The sequence below is a fragment of the Ochotona curzoniae genome, unplaced genomic scaffold, assembly GCF_017591425.1.
Source record: "Ochotona curzoniae isolate NIBS_2020 unplaced genomic scaffold, NIBS_Ocur_1.0 scaffold_2453, whole genome shotgun sequence".
Taxonomy (NCBI): domain Eukaryota; kingdom Metazoa; phylum Chordata; class Mammalia; order Lagomorpha; family Ochotonidae; genus Ochotona; species Ochotona curzoniae.
Genome location: NW_024467094.1, coordinates 3853330 through 3874535, shown reverse-complemented (window position 1 = coordinate 3874535; position 21206 = coordinate 3853330). Strand labels below are relative to the sequence as shown.

Below are 21206 nucleotides of genomic sequence, written 5' to 3'. Positions count from 1 at the left end.
GCACCCTTGAGGCAGACACAGCTGACCATGATGCATGCAGGACTTGCAAATGCTATAAAAGACCTTGCATAACCTATGTAAAGTCGGGTTGGTGGGGCAGGAGGGGTTGAGTCATGGTAGACAAATAGCTGTAATCTTTGGAGGGTATAGTTTTCATGTGTTTCTTCCGCTCATACCTCAGCGTGCTTTCTTCTCAACTACCCAGTTGGCACTGTGCCTTCCTCAGAACATTTTTAGTCCTACATAACTTTTTATTGATTAAGCAGCGTGTTTTCTTAGCTCTGGTTCAATGACTTAATGAATTGTTGGGAAGGCTCTGAAGGGGGTTTGAAGGCTAATGTATGAAAGGGTTGTACGTGAACGGAAGAATCAGTGAGCAAGGGATGGTTGCGTGTTCTAAATGAGTGGTAAGGGTTTCCTAGCAAAGCTCCCCGAGGGTCAGTTATCATTAAGGGGCTGCAAATCAAAACCATGATGAGACTCTGCTTGGCATCCCCTAGGGTGGCTTCCAACAAACAGAGGGGAAAGAGCAAATGTCGCTGGGGATACAGAGAAAATGGAAGCCAGTACCCTGGCCGATGGACATGGAGATTAGTACTGCTGCTGTTGTGGGAAGCAGTTCGGCAGGTGCTCAATAATTGCAACACAAAATGACCACACGATCCAGTCATTCCAACTCGCAGGTGTACACGAAACATCTGTGGGGAGATGGAATTAAAGGATTAAGCTTCTGCCGGTGCACAAAGATTGAAACCCAGGCATAGTTTTCATCATATGCATTTTATGTGAACTTTTTCAAGACTCCTTGTGTGTATGGATTTCAAAATGTGGGACATCAAAATAAGCTGAATTTCAAAAAGAGAATAAAATGACCCATTTCCATGAAGTCAGTGGTCTTCGTCCTGGAGTATCCAGGGAGAATGGTCTGATCTTAGTACCAAAGCCTTGTGGTTCCTGTAGTAAGGTAATGTAGAGCAACAACTCCTTCGCTCTGGCTTGGCTGGGAGGCCCAAGGCTGGGTCTCCCATCCTCCCCCGGATCAGCCAGGCCCTGGGAAGAGGTGCAGCAACAGCAGAGCCCCCCTCCCCCAGCCAAGCAGAACCTGGGGCCTGCAGAAACTCTGCATGTAGAGGAGGCCACTAAATTAGCCAATAGGTTCATGAGCAGGGAGAAATAGATCAGCCAGCTCGCAGAAATCCTCTTGCTCATTATTCATGACCTCCAGGCACGAGCCTCATTGAAAACAAAAGAGCATGCGGTGATGGGATGATGGGATGCGCTGGGTCAGAGAAAGGAAGGCTGGAGGGAGGGAGTGTTGGATAAGGTCACACCCAGACTGTGTATTCTGTTGGTGCAAGTGGGGGAAACCGATGCCTGCCAGCTATTCAAGAGCCCCCTCTCCTGGACACTGCTGGTAGCACACGTGGCCTCCAATTTTTCTTGGCATCCTTGATGATACATGGTCCTAACATCATGTTCTTCCTTTCGTCCTCCTAAAGTCAGGTGGAAAAGTGTATTTTCAAAACTGATAGCAATATAGACGTATTTCGCCCTAATATATGAAAACGGTTTATTTCACAAGAAGATTACAGATATAAGTTCTCTGTTTGCTAGGGTCTTTATTATATTGATGGTATGCTTTATAGTGTTTATATGAATCAATGAAGAAAATATCTTACCCAACTTGCAGATGGCATCATTAGATGTAGTACATCTAACTGATTGTACCATGTTCAAGGATTGGTCTTTTGTGTCCAAATCATGCTCTCCAATGGGAAATTTCTTTAATGATTAAGTCCAATATTATTACTTGAAAGGGTTACTTTCTAACCTTAAAGCAGCTTTTGATAGAGGCAGGTGGAGGGATATGGGCGTTTAGGGGGAGTTCACCTTATTTGGGGCCCAAAGTACCAAAGACTCAGATCCTAGATTTTTTTTTAAATTCGTATTTATTCATTTATTTATTTGAGAGGCAGAGAGACAGCAAGAAAAAGAGCTCTCATTTTGCTAATTCACTCTACAGATGCCTCCGAGACTGGGTTAGGGCCGAAGCCAGGAGCCAGAGGCTCAATGCAAGTTGCCCCAATGAGCATTAGCTTAACCATCACTGCTGTCTCTCGGGGACTGCAAGAGCTGGAGGAAGCAGATGGGAGGATCCAAAGCCAGGAATCAAACCCAGTTTGTCCTGATGTGGAACTAGAGCGTCTGTTTATTGAATTTTGTTTAGAGTAGTAGTAGCAGAGGGAGAAGAGATCTCCCTTGAGCATCCTGCCCGTGGTTAAAATGGCCAAGACGTGGCTAGATCAAAGCCAGGAGACGAGACGTGTGGTTGGCAAGGAGCCCAATCCTTGACCATCTTCCTCCATCTTCCCAGATCTGTTATGAGAGTGCTAGATCTAAAGTGGATCATCCAGTCCTTGAGCTAACTGATGCTGGCATATACCAGCGACAGCTGAACCCCCTGTGTCACACAGCCGGCCCCCAATAAGGGCATTTTCACTGCTGGGTCAAACACTTTCTCCCCGTGTTCTGGATTTTCAAAGTCTGTCGTAGTGTCTGATAAGCAGATGCCTTTAATACGTCAAGATCGACTGTGCGTGCTTCAGTAGGAATGATAGTGTGCATCCAGACAAAAGACTTTTCTCAGGAATAATTTTGAGACCAGAATGCACCTTTTGTGTAGGCGGTCAGTTGGCTTTACGTTAAAAAAAATGCATGCACTGGAACTCGGGTTCCTGGGGTTCCTTCCAAGTCCAGGGATACATGTCGGTAGTATATTGATTCTTGTCTTCGGAGCTCTGAGGCATTGTGCTTTTGCTCTATTGGATTCCTGGGATTTGGGGACTGACCATCAGATAGTTTTTTAAGCCAAGTCATTGCCCTCCACCACCTAAAGCACCTGCTATTTCCTCGTGCTCTTTGTAGTCCAAGTCCTTGGGAGACAGCAAGAACCGCCACAAGAAACCCAAGGACCCCAAGCCAAAGGTGAAGAAGCTCAAATACCACCAGTACATCCCCCCAGATCAGAAGGCGGAGAAGTCCCCTCCGCCCATGGACTCAGCCTACGCCCGCCTGCTCCAGCAACAGCAGCTGTTCCTGCAGCTGCAGATCCTCAGCCAGCAGCAGCAGCAGCAACAACACCGGTTCAGCTACCCTGGGATGCACCAAGGCCAGCTCAAGTAAGTGGGCAAGCCTGGGAGAGTGGCCATGGGCAGAACTTGGTTCTGGGTCAACACCTTGAGACCCAGCGAGTTCTGGATAGCACCACATCCTCATGTTTGACATCCAACTCCCTTTAGAAGCCGAGCACACCTCCTTAGAACCATGAGACTGGCGGGAGGCAGTCAGTCCTTCCTCTTGAGAAGAGGCCCCTGGTGGGGGCGGGGAGAGGCGAGAAGGGGGAAGGAGAGTATTAGCACTTCCAAAGTGAATTGTGAAACCCCTAAGGAGAATTCAGTGTGTTCGATAGTACAAGGCAAGTAACTGCTACAGTTTATGATCCACTTAGAAATAACTGGAGGAAACTGAAGGTCCTCAACATGTTAGAGGAATCTTCAAAATTCAAAAAAAAAAAAGGGTTGATGCCATGCATAGAAGGTTAAGCCTCCCATCTGGGTTCTGAGTCCTGGCTGCTCTACTTTCAATCCAGTTCCCTACTAGTGGCCTGGGAAAGCAGCAGGAGATGACCCAAGTCCTTGGGCCCCTCCACCCACTGGGAGAACCAGAAGATGCTCCTGGTTTCAGAATGGCCCAGCCCTGGCCATTGTGCCCATTTGGAGAGTGAAATGGTGCATGGAAAATTTCTCTCTCTTTCTCTCTTTTCTCTATAAAACTTTCAAATGAAAGAAATAAAGTCCTTTTTATTTAAAAAAAATTGACAGAGAACGCATATTCTGAAAGAAATTGTGTGTGGATTTTAAATTTTTGAACCAAAATAGACTAATTTTTTAATTTTAAAATTTTATCATCTTATGATGCAGTTTCATAGGCTCTGGGCTTTCTCTGCTTCTCAGGTCGCCTCCTTGCCCTGCACTGATTTCCCCCAAATTATTCCACTTTCCCACGTACCTTTCGAAGTGCCCTCCTAGAGCTAAATTCTTGAGTAGGTGAAAATGTTAACAATCCTGACTGGAGCACCACACACTGTACCCATATGTGTCCTATTGGAATTGTGAGCAATTCTAGGACACGCTTCCTTGGGGAAGCCACAGAGCTGAATAGTTGAGTGACAACCTACAAAATCGACAGGTTGAACCCAGGTTGTGTGACCACAGTCCCGGGTCACCTTTGCAAAGGTCAGTAACCTCACCTGTGGAGTTGGCAGGTGGCTTTCCTTGCCTGTCTCTGGTTCACCTGCAGGTCATGTTGGCCACCGGGCTGAGAGCTGAACACAGTCAAGTTGCACAGGGTGTGCTCCAGTCCCTGTAAGACAGAGTCACGTTCAGATGCCCCCCAGGTTAGAGCATGCTCCAACTCTACAACCTCCTACCCCACACCCAGGACAAAGGCATGCTCAGGACAAGGTGGGCCTCAGCTCTACCCACCTCCAAGAAAATGGTGTGCTCCAGCTGCCCCTCCACACACCCCCAACAGTGCACTAGTTCAGTCCTGGAAGGATGGGTCCTCTCCCATATGCTACAGTCTACCACACCTTTTTGGATCCCCACAAACAAAGCTCCAGGTTCCCCTTACCGTGTCACCTGCACGGCTGTTTTTTCTTTCCTGACCTCTCCTGCTGACTTATGACAAGTTCGATCCTTTTAGGCAATTACTGTGTGATCCTATCTAAATGCAGCTTGCCCCATACAAATCGGACTGTACATTAAATGTGTCTTTGTTTTCTAGAGAATCAAGCGAACAGATGATCAGAAATCCAAGCTCTTCATCCACACCCATGAGCAGTACCCCACTATCTCCCGTCAAGAGCAGTTTTTCTGGACAAAGTGGTGTCTCTTCTCTCAAACCAGGCCCACTGCCACCCAACCTGGATGACCTGAAGGTAGAGCACTTGACATGATTTTTCTCTTTTTTACAAACAAGGCGTCTGCCATGTGACTTCTTGAGTCTGAGAGGGAGAGGGGAAGGAGGATATGAGAGGACTGATGAGAGAGAGTGACAGAATTTATGTAGTGGTGGTTGAAGACGCCACAGAATAAAACACCACCCACCTCCTGCTCAGCTTTCCCAGGCTGTGGAAGCTGGGGCTCATTTCTAGACTTTCTTTTGCCTCTCTGATTCCTCGTTTATATAAACAAGTTATTGTGACAGCAGAATGGAATAGCATGCAGAAGACAAGGTGTGAGCTTGAGAGAAGCTTCTAGAATGTTCTAAACCTTAGTAGTTACCTCCATAATAAGCTTTCACCAGTCTGACAGAATGAGAAAAATCAGAACAGAAAGAGCTTCTCATGTGTCGAAGTGCAATCCACACCTCTGGGTTCACATTCGTTTAAAATATTTTTTTCTCATGCTTTGAGTTTTTAAATTATCCTTTCTTCGAGGAAGTGACGATGGTGGTGGATAGAAGTTGAGGGTGGTGGATGGAAGTTTTTCACTGCCTTTTATTTGTTCCTTTCTGTTAAATAAGGGTATTATGAAGTAAGGGTCTTAGTCTTTATTGAGGCAAATAAAATGTTGGCAACCCAATATTAAGTATATATCGCACCATGTAGTGTTCAAAGGAAGCCCCAACTCAAGGGACTTTGACTGTTATTAAGTAATGGCACTTCATTCTCTAAGAAGTGGGACCAAATTCCCATAGTAGCCCAGCTTCTGGCCCTCCCTCCGTCCTCACGGTCGCTTCATTCCCATGCTCAGTACACATTCGTCCTTTGTGGGGGAGACAGTCAGACTGGGGCTATTCTGAATCGAAGGACTATCCATGGCTGCCCAGTGTCAGTACAAGTCAATAAAATGTGTCGGGAGTCCCCATCATGAAGGTTCCTCTATTCTTTCCTCTTGGATTAAACAATGCTGGGATGTCATTGAGTGAGTTTCAATCTGGCATCCGAACACCGAGGAGTAGGTGCCAAGCTCAGGATAATGCTCTCCAGAGCTGTGGGTCACCCACCACCTACTCCCCAAATCATAAATCCAGGGAGATCAGAGGAGGTGACTTCACCCTGAAAACATCACGTTCAGTGAAACAAGCCAGACACTATGGGACGAACATGCTGAGTCACCTTACTGGAGATGGCCGGAATCGGCAGATTTATAGACACAGGAAGGAGACTGGTGGCTGGAAGAAAAGCATGGGTAGCTATGATCTAAGGGGTGTAGGATTTCAGTATGGGAAGGAGGAAGGGTGGTGCTTATGACCACAGGACACTGTCCACATACTCAATACCAGCAGCGAACTGTACACTTACAAATACTTACATGGTAACTTCCAAGCTTATTTACCAACATTAAAAATAAAAAGATGTTTATGAGTTAGGCTGCCTCTGGAGGAGATTACTGCATCAACCAGAACTGAACTTTGTGCTCAAAAGAAAATCTAGTCATCAGAATGAACAAAACTGATGATCTGATGATCGTGTCATCAGCCTGACCAAAGCTGACCCCCCTCCATGTGACATTTGCAGAGTCATTGGCTGATGGCAGTTACAATAATTGGTGTTGGATGGTGATGGTAGTGGTAGCTATGAGCTTTGCAGTATGAGATCAGTCAGCCATTGTATGAGATTCACTTTCATTTTAACTTTATAAAATTCCACTTTGAAAACTGAACATAAAAATCAACCATAAAGAGGCTACAGATAAATAAGTTGACCATCTCATAAGTGACTATCTTATACAAGTTGGACTTGAACCTGAAGGACTGATTTCAAAACAGTTCTAGCATCATAAAAGACAATACTGGCAAGGTTAGAATGGAATTCATGCTTAATCCTAGGGTGGTTACAATTCCAGAAATCAGAAGGCCGAAATAGGGAACTGAGTTAAGAGCAAGTTCATTCATCCTGAAAAAATTACTGGTAGTTATATAATAATTGAGGGTATTGCAAAGTATTCATGGCAATTGAATTCAAAGCTAAATTTCTTCTGGTGTAAAAAAATTTCAGAATCTATTTTTATAATATGCATCTCCAAGGACCATTTGAAGACTCCTTGTATCCATGGGTTTCAAGGTTTTTTTTTTTTTTAACACCCAAATAAGCTTCTCTTTTGATTCCATTTTACATGGACCTTTTGAAGGATGGTTAAATATTAATTGTTTTTGCATCTTTTTTTCTAAAAAATTGTAAAATGAAAAGGATCTCTTAAGTGGAGAAAGATCTGGGATGTGTGACAGTGGGGAGCATGTGTGATGGATATTAAGAAATAATGGTTTAAAAAAATGATGGTTGATTTTTTTTTAAGGTGTGATAATGGTATTGCATCTGTATTTGGTTTGACTTTTTGAGCTAAGTACCAACTTTTGCACATGAAATTATATAATTTTCTTCCAGATAATTCAACAAAAGGAGTGGAAGAAGTGAGTAGAGATAGAATAAAAACAAGATTGGGCATACATTAATAATAAAGTTGACGGATGAGTAACGAGTTTCATTATACTCTTCTATCTACTATATCATATAGTTGTATTATTTTATGCAATAGATGGCTGATATTAACAATGATTAAAACACTAGTAAATGTAGAAAAGAGGTGTTCACAAACCTTTTTCCAAAACTAGCCCACATTATATTCTGATATTTAAGGGAAAATGAACTTAGCACACAATCATTTTATTTTAAAATATGAGCTATATTACTTAATCATGTCGTTTAAATTATTCAGTGCCAGAGTCGACTCTAGAAATAGAGGTAGAACTTATTAATTTTAGGTCATTCAAAACTAAAACAATAATGAGGTGCCATCTTACACTTTTCAAACCAGGAAATCCTGGAGAGGAAGATAAATAAAATAGAAGCAACAAGATAAGGGGAGGAATAACGTATTTATTGCTACCTAGAATAAGTGAATGAATTGTGTTTGGATTGAGCTTAGCAGATTATCAGGCACCATACAATCATCGTGGAAACATGTTAGTCTATAGATAAAGAAGAAACATTTTAAGAAATAGTTAAGACGCACACAAGGCATGAGAGATTATATTTCCTTCTGGCTATAAAATGCAGTTAAACAGATTTTATCTTAAAATAATTATATGTAAATACTCAAGTAGTTCTGGTATGCTTCTTTCTTTCACATAGCATGAATATTTTTCATAACTTTTCATATCCAATAAAATTTTCATTTTTAATCGCAGCATATCATTCCACCATCTAGTTAACATTCCATTCTTGGACTTTCACCAGCTGCCAAATTTTTTGTTATTCCAACTCTGGTCGCTCTGGCCTTGGCACAGCTGTTTGTTAATTCTTCTGATTATTTCCTCAGGCTGAAATACATAGGAGTGAAATTCCTGAACTAAAATATACTAACATTTATTCGGAAAGTTCTTGATGTATTTATGTTGCCAAACTTCCGTCCTGAAGGCTTGTCCAAGTCTGTTCCCAGGGGGAAGGTGTTAGAACGATACTTCTGAAACAGTAACGTGTGTGCTGACCTACCTGCGTGCTAGAAAATGCAGCTTTTGATTTTGTCTATCTGGGAGAGCCTGGGACTTTGCGTTTCCACCAGGCACCCAGATATTGTCTATACTGCCAGTACAGGGATCATGCTTTGAGTAGCAAGGTGATAAAGAAGGTTTTAAATTTGTTTATTGACTTAGTTTGACTGCTACTTTGACTAATGCTAAGTGTTCTTGTTGAATCCTCTGTCCGCTTGATAAATACAGATAGGCACTTTTTGTTTTATTTGCATTTCTTGTCTTGCTAATGATGGTATATGCACAGTCTTAGTTTTTTTTTTTAATTTTTAAATGACAACATTTCTTTTTATTTTGGAGTATTCTATATTATAGACATCATTTTTTTAAAGAGGAAAGATTATGTTATTTAAAAGATAGAATGCAGAAAAAAAGGAGATTGAGACAGAAAAATTGGAAGGGAAGGAGGGAGGGAAGTAGAGAGAGAGAGAGAGACTCTTTCATCCGCTGGTTCACTCCCAAATCGGCTGCAAAGTTGAGAGCTGGCCCTTACTTTAGCCAGGAGTCCAGAATCCCATTCCAGTTTTCCATGTGGGGGGCAGGGGCCCAAATACTTGGACCAACCCAGGCTCATAAGCAAGAAGACAGATTGGAAGTGGAGCAGCCAGGATTCAAATCAGTGCTCCAGTGTGGGATACTGACATCAGACGCAGCAGCTTAACCAGCTGAATCACGCCATTCTCATTAAATTTTTTAACACTGTTATTGGTGCTGCAATATTTTCCAAGGTTGCTATTTCTATTTGCATTTTGACTTAGGCATCTTAAGTGTTGGTTACCAGATGTCTACAATTATTTTTCTTTGCCTTTATGCTAAAAATACCGGAAGATTGTTTCTGTATGTTCTTTTTTTTTTTTTTTGACATTTTTGAAACTGGGTTAATTTATTTCCTGATCTAATTACAAAACTTATACACCAATGTGACAATATAAACAGGAACCACTGATAACATTTTACCATAAATTTTGCTAAATATGTTCCTATGCAAACATTTAAATCTATATATACATACATTATGTAATTCTTACAATCATGTCAAGATGTTTCACTTAATGAATTGCACAAACATTATTCATTTTACAATAAATACATACTGACTCACTAGCATCATAGAGTTTCAGTTGTCCACCATTTGCATGCACATTTCTTTGACAGGGCCTCATGTCTGTGAATATTCATAGTTTTCAATGTATAAGAACCATTAAAAAATACAGGATGAAATAGTTCCACATGAATTACACATGATGAAAATAAATCCTTACACTGAACAACCATTTTATTAGGCACTATTCCAAATGCTTTACATTTTTGAAGTCACTTTCATCTTCATAAAAATGTATGAGGCCAGCAGCTGGCATCTCATTTTGAAAACCCAGTTCAAGTCCCAGCTGCTCTACTTCTGACCTAGCTCCCTACTAATGTGCCTGAGGAAACAGCAAAAAAATTTTTAAAAAAATGGCCCAGGTCCTTGGACCCCCTGCACCCACGTGGGAGACCTGAGAGAAACTCCTGATTGCAAGCTTCAGCCTATCCAAGCCCTTTCCATCGCCGCCAGCTGAGGATTAACACCATGGGGGAATGAAAAGTCTTCCTCTCTCTTACATTTGCTCTGTTACTCTGCCTTTCAAAGAAAATAAATACATAAATCTTTTAAAAATAAATCTGTAGGCCAGGCATTGCTAACTTCATCTCAGAGGGGAAACTGAGGCATGAGTGACAGCCAGGCCAGCAATAATAAACATGGCCAGAATTTGGATAAATGGCATAATCACCACATACAGCCTCTCAATACTTGGCCATCATCCAACCGGGCTCGAAAGTTTGGACAGCAGTGTTACCAGGAGCTCTGGTTTTCAATGTGACCTAGCTCCATTGCAAATATGTGGAACCAGAAGTTCCTTGGAGGGGTCCAGTGGGCTGTGTTGTCGCATGTCCTCTTGTGGTTCCGGTGGTAGATACTGAGTTTTGAAGAGGCAAATTGAGCGTGAGAGCTCTCAGCTAACAAGGTAGAGAACCTCTAGGCTTATGCTTAACTGATGCTTTGAGGGTGATGGTTTGGGGGCTTGTATCTAAACTCAGAGAACTCACAAGCTTCTCATCAGTCAAACAGAGTCAGGGTCCAGGACCCAGAATCCAGGTTAGAGAGCAGTAGATTCAGGAACCTTTACCATTCATTCCAATTCTGTATACAGTCATCCCAACCTGTGATGGTTCAATTGACCATGTTTCCGCTTCCCAATTGTATGTGGACGATAGAAACTCTACTTGGAGTTTTGATTATTCCTGATCAAGCAATGTCTCCAACCCTCTGGACATGTCAGGCACCCTGCTTGCAGCCCAGTGGTCAGAAAAAGAAGCCCGTGCACTATATCACTGAGGCAGAGTATGCGAGAGGTCGGATAGATTCAATGCATTTTCTACTGATGCTTCCAATGCTCAATAGGGTTAACAGCATTTAAGCCCATTGAAAGTTAAAAAGTGCCTGTATCCAAGCAAGAAGGGATTATTACAAGTGTGCAAACCCAATTTGTACCATGGGGAGAAGAAAGTTGAAAGAAAGCACCAATAAAGAGAAGAGGACATGGCGTTCTGAGATGTTTCCAAGTTAGTGTCAGAAATAATGCATTTGTGTAAAATGTTCATACACTAACATCCCCCTGGGTTTTTTTTAGGTCTCTGAATTAAGACAACAGCTTCGAATACGGGGCTTGCCTGTGTCAGGCACCAAAACCGCCCTCATGGACCGGCTTCGGCCCTTTCAGGACTGCTCCGGCAACCCGGTACCCAATTTCGGGGATATAACAACAGTCACTTTCCCTGTCACACCCAACACTCTGCCCAATTACCAGTCCTCCCCTTCTACCAGCACCTTGTCCAATGGCTTCTACCACTTTGGCAGCACCAGCTCCAGCCCTCCCATCTCACCTGCTTCCTCTGATCTGTCGGTGGCAGGGTCCCTGCCCGACGCCTTCAACGACGCCTCCCCCTCCTTCCTGCACCCATCTCCGGTGCACGTCTGCACAGAGGAGAGTCTCATGAGCAGCCTCAATGGGGGCTCGGGTCCTCCCGAATTGGATGGGCTGGACTCTGAGAAGGACAAGATGCTGGTGGAGAAGCAGAAGGTGATCAATGAGCTCACCTGGAAACTGCAGCAAGAGCAAAGGCAAGTAGAGGAGCTGCGGATGCAACTGCAGAAGCAGAAGAGGAACAACTGCCCCGAGAAGCAGCCACTGCCTTTCTTGGCCACCTCTATCAAGCAGGAAGAAGCCGTGTCCAGCTGCCCTTTTGCCTCCCAACCGGTATCTGTGAAAAGACAAAACAATGCCTCAGAGAGTCAACCACCAGCATGTGAGGCTGCCCAGCTCCTGCCCCTTGGGAATGCCCATTGTGTGGAAGCCTCAGGTCAAACCAATGTACTTTCTTCCACGTTTCTCAGCCCCCAGAGCTCCCCGCAACATTCACCGCTGGGGGTGGTGAAAAGCCCCCAGCATATCAGCCTGCCCCCATCTCCCAACAACCATTACTTCCTTCCTTCATCTTCTGGGACCCAGGGAGAAGGGCATGGGGTGTCCTCACCCCCCAGCAGCCAGGTCTGTTCTGCACAGGTAAGAATGACTTGTACCATGCCCCCATGTACTCTTCTTCCATGAAATGAGAAATATGTGTCCAAATGCTATAGAGCTGATGTTGGAACCTTCAAGATAAAGGTTTACCAAAAGCCCAACTGCAAAGCTAAACACTCCAGGCCACCAGAGCAGACCAGACTCACTTATCCTCCAAGACAAGGCTTGGTAGTTGTGTTCCATTAAGGTCCAGAACGTAGATACTAAAATACTTCACACTTAGCATCTGTGTCATCATCTCTGCTCAACTTGCTCCTTGTATTATGAAACCAGTCATGGATACCATATAAATGAATGCACATGGCTGTACTCCAATAAATCTTTATTTACACAAACAGGCAGTGAGCAAGATTTGGCTCATCAGCTATAATTGGCTGACACACCCCTCAGGATTCCTTGGCATCAAACCTTAGCAACTTGGGCCAAAAAAATTCATCAAGGTAGCCCAAGGTAAAACGCTCTCCTCCACATCATGGTTTACATACTGTACATTACATATTTACAGGGCACCTGCTATGTGCCGGGCCGTGTCTCTAGGTGTTAATTTTGAACCAGCTAAACAAAAAATCCTAATCTCATAAGAAGACAGATGATAAGCAAAAGTCAAATACAACTTATAGATTATATTAAGCAAACAGTGGTATGTATGTGAGAGGAGCTTGGAAGATGCAACTTTTAAAAAAAAGAGAAGCTAGGAGCATTTTGGCAAAATGTTGAAAAAGATAAAGTAGAAAACTTTATGAATATTGTTGTCAAAACAAAAAGGATCATCAGCTGTAAGACCCCTGAAGTTTATGGAAAGCTCAAGAATAGGAAACATGGCCAGTGTGGCTGGGGCAGAATGAGAGGAGTCATGGGAAATGGTTTTGAATAGATACTAATTCTAAGACTCCTTTTATTCAAAAATATCAAAAATTATGATGAAAGTCTATAGAAGTTTGAGAAAGAAAATTAGACAAGAGGTCTTCCAATAGTTTGTGGAAAATGTGTATTGTGGGGGAAAAAAGATGCAGGGATTTCACAATTTTGACATTAAAAGAAACATTCTTAAAAGATATACCTATTTTTATTTGAAAAGCAGATTAACAGAGAGAAGAGACTGCTATCTGCTGGTTCACTCCCCAAATGGCCACAATGGCCAGAGCTGAGCCAATCTGAAGCCAGGAACCAGGTGCTAGTTCAGGGTCTCCCACATGGAAGCAGAGTTCCAAGGACTTGGACCATCCTCTGCTGCTTTCCCAGGCCATAAGCAGGGAGCTAGATCAGAAGTGCAGTAACTGATACTAGAACCAGTGCTCATATGGGAAGCCAGCACTTCTGGCAAAGGATTAGCCTGTTGAGCCACTATGCCAGGCCCCATAAAAGCAAACTGCTAATTCCATTTCCCAAAAGCTTTTTAAACGAGGCTGAAATGATCACAGACCTTCTGAAATCTATATCACCTGAAAAAAGTTCCTGCCAAGTTCCAAGCAGCGAAAGGCATGGATATGAGTGTCTGCGTAACTGTCATGACAACCCTGTGCACTCTGATGTGTTCGTCTCTATTTGCCGGTGTGGAAGAGGGGGCTGAGTTGCCCGTGATCACAGGAATCCAGCACTTACTTAAAAGCACTGAAGGTCATGAGAATGAATCTTAGCAGCCATGCAGAACGACACACTGAGTGACGCCCACTCCTCTGACGGCAATCTGGGGAGAGTCGAAACCATTGGGGTGATCGTCCTTGTTCACAACAGATACTGGGTGCACGGTGTCCTGGGCAACAAAAATCAAAAAAGTCTTGAACCAGAGATTTGGGCTATAACTTTTCAATGTGATGATATTAGTGCTGTCAAAAAGAACCAGAATTTACAGAGCGATCTGTGATTTACAAAAACTTTTTGAAGATATTAACAGTTGGATGGTCACAAAATAAAAACCAAGATAGGATAACACAACTCTTGAGCTTACGACACCAATGCTGCACGAAGTAGGTGGTGGAGGGTGGGGGGACATGCTGATTATAAAGAGCTAGAGAAGGCCAGGGAGGTTTGGTGAAGGAGGTGGACTGTCTGGGAAGTGTATCATCAAAAGGGAAAGAGGAGGTGTCAACGCTGAGATGTAGTGGCTTTCTTTCCACAGAACTCTGGAGCACATGATGGTCATCCTCCAAGCTTCTCTCCCCAGTCTTCCAGCCTTCACTCCCCTTTTCCAGGAGCCCAGGCAGACAGCAATCATGGTGCTGGGGGTCCCAAAAGTCCAGGAGTTCAGCAAAAGGTAGGCACCATGAGCCAGCTTTAAATCTGCGATTCATTTAACCTCTTCTGTCTGCCATGGCCCTTGTCCTCCAATGTGAGCGATGAGACTCAGAGGCAGAAAGATTTCCACTCAAGCTGCATTGAAATGGATGCATCGGGCCCGGTGCGGTGGCGCAGTGGTTAAAGTCCTCGCCTTGCACGCCCGGGATCCCATATGGGCACCGGTTCTAATCCTGGCAGCCCTGCTTCCCTTCCAGCTCCCTGCCTGTGGCCCGGGAAAGCATCGGCCTTTGGGCTCACTTGGGGAGTGAATCATTGGACGGAAGATCTTCCTCTCTGTCTCTCCTCTCTGTATATCTGCCTTTCCAATAAAAATAATAATAATAATAATAATAATAATAATAAATCTTAAAAAAAAAAAAGAAATGGATGCATCCCAGGGAGTCATTTGCAGAGGTCTACCCAGAATTCATGATGTTTACAATTGCCATGATTTGTTTGCCAGCCAATGTGGACAATAAGGCAAGCTTTCTGTTGTTGGAGTCTGGGAGGGGAGCACAGGGGGAAAAAATGTTGGAGAAAAAGGGAAGCCTAGGATTCCATGAAAAAGGCTGGAGAAGGGCAGAAAGACAGGGTCCCAGTGCAGCATCTTTGAGAAGGAAATGAGGACAGAAACCAATCAGTGGGAACAGCCAAGGCAGTGAAGGTTCCAGAAGTCCCTCCTCCTTGGAAAGCTTCAAAAAAGAATGAAGTGGCAGGAAGGAGATAAATGCAGGACAGTCGTGGCAGTGCCACCTGCTACAAGTCACAAATGAAACAAAATGACCGGAAGATAAAGGACTGGAGATTCCTGGGTGGGTGAACTTCCTGGCCTTAGAGGAAACTAATTTCCCATGCTAACCTTGTTTGCAAAAGGTATATGTTATGGCAAGGGGGAGGAATTAAATCTGTGAGGTTCCCATTATAACATGCCTGCTGTGAATATATGCAGAGTTTGTGTGCTGCTGTTAACATCTTGGAGTTATTTTTTAATCCATGATCTTTTTTTTTAAAATTTGGAATTAGATAGGTGTTTCCAAAATATAGCCCATAGTTTCCAGAATAGAGGCCATCAATCATTTCTGACCCACTAATTGTATGCCTTTCTCTGAATTTTACCCACATGCAGGTGGCTGGTTTACACTCTTCTGATAAGGCGGGGCCAAAGTTTCCAATTACATCCCCAACTTTTTCTAAGTCAAGTACAGCGGTTTCAGAGATTACACAGCCTCCATCCTACGAAGATGCAGTCAAACAGGTAACCATGAGATTTATGATTTGTGGAAGAACATATGGATTAAACTGACGTTATATTTTATGAGATTACTTCAAAAACTTCATTGAAAAATGGAATTAAGAGACAAGTTCAGAGGTATGCATTTAGCACAATGGTTAAGACACCTACGTCTCACGGCTCACTGCCTTGGGTTTAAGTCCTGGCTCAAATCCCAACTCAGGCCTCTTGCTAAAGTGTGCCCTGATGAGCAGTGATGATGGCTCAAGCTACTGGGTTCCTTGCCACCCACAGGGAAGGCCCAGAGTCTTGAGCTCCTGGCTTTGAACTGGCTCAACTCCAGCAGCTGTTGAGCATGTGGAGCAATGAGCCACATGCTCGATGATGGAAGATTCTCTACTTCTCTCTCACGCTCATGTTCTCACTCTTCTCTTGCCCTCCCTCTCGCTCTCTTCCTTCCTTCTTCCATCCCTCCATCTCTTCTTTTTCTCCATCCCTCCCTCCCTTGCTCAAGCTCTATCCTATAAAATAGGAACCATACCCACTTTGTAGGCATTCTAAATAAGCTAGCACTTACTTTATTGGTTCAGGTACACAATAGGTACTTAAATACAGCCAAACGATTATCAGTGAATACTCAATAGTTCTTCCTAATTTAAAATTCAATGGCAAATATTGAGAACAGTTGAAGGTGAGTAATGAACTCAGTGAGAGTCATTGTATCCTCGACTTCCATTTGTGTTTGCAAAGCTTAAAAAGGCAAGAAAAAAAATGGAGCTTATATTTCAAACGGTTTGAGCTTGGATAAGGCATTTGTGAATACCTCAGATGTGCTAGTGCATAGAGAACATCAATGTTTGTGACCACTTACTGGCATCACACAGACCAACATCAATCTGTAGCCGAGTTTCATTTGAGATAGAGTTTTGAAGGACATCAAGAGATGTCCTACAAAGTGGCTTTCTCATTTCTGAAAGCTCAGGGGATCTGGAAACTTGCAAGGCTTTTTTTTTTTTTCTGCCAGGCAACAATTGCCTGAAGCAAGATCCTGGCTGCTACCTTGAGCCCTGGCTCTGTTCTACACTCCTCCTCTGGGCAGCCCTCTCTGTTGAGCTCATTTACATGCCCTGCCAGATCCTGTAGGCAGGTGAGTGCTTCTAGGCTGCTCTGTGACTCATTCTTTGAGCAGTGTTCTCATCTGTATCGATTATTAATGCCTGTGTTCCTAAGAAGCATCCAGTCCCTTAATCCAGCCCCGCTACACCCCTGAAAAAAAAAAACTCAGGCAAAAAGGACTTCCTGGAAAGAGGAGGTTCCTCAACAACTTGGATGAACCTCTGAGAAAGGGGGGTAAATCCTACAAGTATCTCCAGGTCCCTGAAGTTGCTGCAATGAGGACCCAGGAAGACAGGGTTCAAGTTCTTGGTCAACCATCCATGGCTGCCAAACAAGAGGTAGATCCAAGTCACTTCAGAGGGACCCTGAACTTCAGCTTAGGTACTCCGTGCTAGTGAACATTCTCCCTTTGTTTTCCTTTGTTTGTTGTAGCAGATGATTTCATTCAGTAGTTGACTGATCAGTGAAACTCATCAAAATTTATCTCACATGTGATATAGTTATGTTCCGGACCAGCAAAATACACTGTGGTCAAAAAGTGAAAAGTACCCAAATGTCTATTAGCAGGTGACTGGACATCTTTATAATGGGATATATTATTCAGGATAGAAAAGGAAGGACATTTTGGAAGATGCTACCATAGAAGCTTATGCTGAGGACATAGCATTTAGATAAATATAACAGCCACAAAAGAATAATACTGTGCCTTTTCACTTGGACGCGGTCTCTACAGCCGGTAGATTCATAAAGAAAGTAAAATGCTGGTTGACCACAGCTGAAGGCTTGGACTAGGCTGCTACCTATGACTAGGTAGATTCATAAAGAAAGTAAAATGCTGGTTGACCACAGCTGAAGGCTTGGACTAGGCTGCTATGGGAATACACTGCTTGTCTTGTAAGATCAGGAGTCCTGGAATTGGATAGTGCTGAAGGTTGCATAATAATGTGAATATACTTCATGCCACCAAACTGTATGCTTGAAAATGGTGACTCTAGTAAATTTTATAGTATGTATAATATGCCATAACTTAAACAAAATAACTTTTAACCAAGCCCTTGTGGTGGTTCAAACACTTGTGGTGCTGCCTCAGCAGGTGTCAAAGCAGCCATCTTTTAACTTCTCTGTTCTTCTTTGATTGGCTTACCACAGCAAATGACTCGGAGTCAGCAGATGGATGAACTCCTGGATGTCCTCATTGAAAGTGGAGGTAAGATCTGCCTGGATCCTGTACAGCAGAATCCTGTGCACCTGTGTCTTTTGGATAGATATGTCAGCCAGGGTCAGGGACACATTGAGAATCATGTGCACCAGGTGTGTGACAAGTCAACAGGCCAACAGGTAAACAGTCATTTCCTGAGTTTCCTGTGCACTTTTGTAGCAGGCAGAAAAAAACACGTGAATCATTCTAGAAACATTTTTCACCAATCTTTCTTAACAGTTGTCAAGTTCAACTCAATACACTGTTTCTCTAAATTTTTTCTCGTTATTATACTTTTTTTCCAATGGTTAGTCACAATGTTCCTAACTTCCAAATTAGAAGAAAAATAGCAAAGCAGATAGTAAAATTGGTGTGCTCCCTACTCAAAAGCAAGGTCAATTAGTCATCTTGCACTGATGGCCCATTTGTGCTTAAATGTTATGCAAACTATCAACACAAAATAAGCAGCATGTCATTTTTGCCTTGTAAGCTGTTCATGTGTTTATTTAAAAAAAAATCATGAACTATGTTGAAAAAAAAAACATAAATGAATAAGATGACCTGAGATAAAAAAAGACCTGAATTCATAAGCAACAACCAATTAGGTTGAGAAATGAACAAAAGACCTCAACAGTTCTCAAAAGGAGAAATACAGATAGTCACCAAATACACAAAAAAAGTTCAACATTACTAACCATCAGAGACCTCAGTGCCCATTTAGCTTCTCAAAATCCTAAAATTCAAAACACAGAGAGTGGAAAATACTGGCAAGGATGTGGAAAAGAAGAACTTCCAGATGCTGTTGATGGGAATGTAAATTGGTACAGCCACTCTGGAAAAGAGCTGCCATGTGATCCAGCCATCCCTCTACTGCATATATATATACTCAAAAGATTTGGACACAATGAATCAAAAAGTTACTTGCACCACCATGTTTCAAACAGCAGTGTACATGAAAGCCAAAATTTGTATTCAAACAAGGTAACCATCATCAGATGAATGGGTGAAGAAAATATAATCACACACACACACAAATATTATTAAGCTGTAAAAATGAAATTATACCATTTGCAGCAAGCTGGACTCAGCTGCAGGACATGATATTGAGTGAAATAAATCATATTCAGAAAGACAAATACTGCATGTTCTCCTTTATATATGCGAGAAGCAAATAAGAAAACAAACAAAACAAAAAGAAGTAAATGCCTGTTTGTATCAATATCAAACAAAACATGGTTTCGTAAAAACCTTGTCTTATACATTTTTACTTGCTAAACTTCTTAGTAAACCTTTTGCTGTAGCATAAATATAGAGTATATTATCAAAAGTAAAAAAAAAAAAACACAAAACCAGGGGAGGGGCAAAGGAGGCAGAGTGGAAGGGATGGAGGAGAGAAATGTCATTGTGTTGTTAGAATCGTATCTAACCTGTCAAATATTAATTAAACATTAAAGAGAAGTAAAAGCAAGAGATATACCAAGCATTGTACAATGCTCTAGGGCTATAAGGGATAATACAATCTTCTTCTGGACAAAGTAAAAATACGGCAACAATATATACACTTTGAGAAAATGAGGCAGCTTGAGTCTTGGCCAGGCACCATGCTGCACCAATGTCCCCACCTTTTTGGTCTGGTCAGGGAGATGAATAGCAAGGAAATGAGCAAGCATTTGTTCTGTTGTAACAATAAGGAAAGAAAAAGATGGGTTCAGAGACTGCAAAAATGTACATGGAACATGAAATGTGAAGATAGGTTTAGGGGCCAGTATAATTGTACATTGAATTAAGCCATCATTTGCTATGCTGGAATTCCATTGCCAAAGTGCTGGTTCAAGTCTCAGCTACTCTGCTTCTGATCCAGCCCCTACACCCATGTTAGAGACCTAGAGCAAGCTCCTGGCTCTTCGCTTTGGACTGGATCTTCAACTCATCTCTGACCAATAAGGCCATTTGGGGATTGAACCAGCATGTGCAGGATCTCTCTCTGTGTCTCTCCTGTAGATTTGCCTTTCAAATAAAAACTAATCTTTAAAAATAAAATAGAAGGGAGCATAACAATCAGCAGGCTGGCACCCAACCACTCATTTTCTGTCCCTGAAATCAAAGGGCTACCAATGAGGAAGATGCTGCATCACTGGGAGACAGTGAAGCAGTTGGCAAAGAAGAGTTCGACCATCACAGAGCAGAAATCCTAGAATGAAATGGCTTTGGAAGAGAGCAGAGGGAGATGGATGAGAGGCAAGGAGAGCAGCTGAGGGAACAGGGTGGTTGATGAGCATTGACCAGGGAACGTGTCCATCTCTGTGTCAAAGTGTACCTCCCCCACTCCAAGGACTCCTTGTGTGGGGCATGACTTAACGGTACATTTTATGTTTCACCAACAGAAATGCCTGCTGATGCCAGGGAGGACCATTCATGCCTTCAGAAGGTCCCCAAGATGCCTGGGCCCACCCGGAGCCCGACTGCAGTCCTCCCCAAGCCCTCAGCCTCCTTCGATCAGACGTCCTCAGGAGGCCAGCTTGCCTTTGAACACTACGCCGCCGACAGCGATGAGCACCTAGAAGTCTTACTCAGTTCCCAGAGTCCCTTGGGAAAGGTGAGCGACGTGGCCCTTCTGAAACTCGGGGGTGAGGAGGCTCCTTTCGATGGCATCATGGACGGCTTCTCTGGGAAGGCAGCAGAAGACCTCTTCAATGCCCACGAGATCTTGCCAGGTCCACTCTCCCCGATGCAGGCACAATTTTCACCTTCTTCCGTGGACAGTAACGGGCTGCAGCTGAGCTTCACTGAATCTCCTTGGGAAACCATGGAGTGGCTGGATCTGACTCCGCCCAGTTCCACACCAGGTTTCAGCTCCTTGGCCACGAGTGGTCCCAGCATCTTCAATATTGACTTCCTGGATGTCACAGATCTCAATTTGAATTCCCCTATGGACCTTCACTTACAGCAATGGTAGAAGGCCTGACACAGCCAAGCTTAGGAAAAAGCACACTCCCAGAAATTGCCAAATTGCCCTCCCTCCGTCCCCGAACAAGGAGAAAAAGAAGGGAATTAAAAAGAAGCAAAATGGAAACTTCTGTGACAAGCAGCGGAAACAAACAGGAGCCATTTTTTAAATGTATATATAAATGATGTCATGTTTACCAACATTCAATAACTGCCAGTG

At 43.2% G+C, this 21206-nt stretch overlaps 1 protein-coding gene across 2 annotated transcripts in view; it reads left to right on the top strand.

Moving 5' to 3' along the window:
• The window catches only part of MYOCD (myocardin), an 82183-nt gene extending 61181 nt beyond the window's left edge, over positions 1-21002 (top strand). Inside the window, exons 8-14 of one of the 2 annotated variants that reach the window (XM_041000705.1) lie at positions 2926-3179; positions 4846-4999; positions 11268-12200; positions 14338-14472; positions 15622-15750; positions 17992-18049; positions 20425-21002. In XM_041000705.1, coding sequence (XP_040856639.1) covers positions 2926-3179; positions 4846-4999; positions 11268-12200; positions 14338-14472; positions 15622-15750; positions 17992-18049; positions 20425-20996 — 2235 coding nt within the window. In that variant the 3' untranslated portion in view covers positions 20997-21002. The remainder of the gene's footprint in view (positions 1-2925; positions 3180-4845; positions 5000-11267; positions 12201-14337; positions 14473-15621; positions 15751-17991; positions 18050-20424) is intronic. The other variant, XM_041000706.1, reaches the window with a different exon arrangement.
• Positions 21003-21206: the final 204 nt, after the last annotated feature.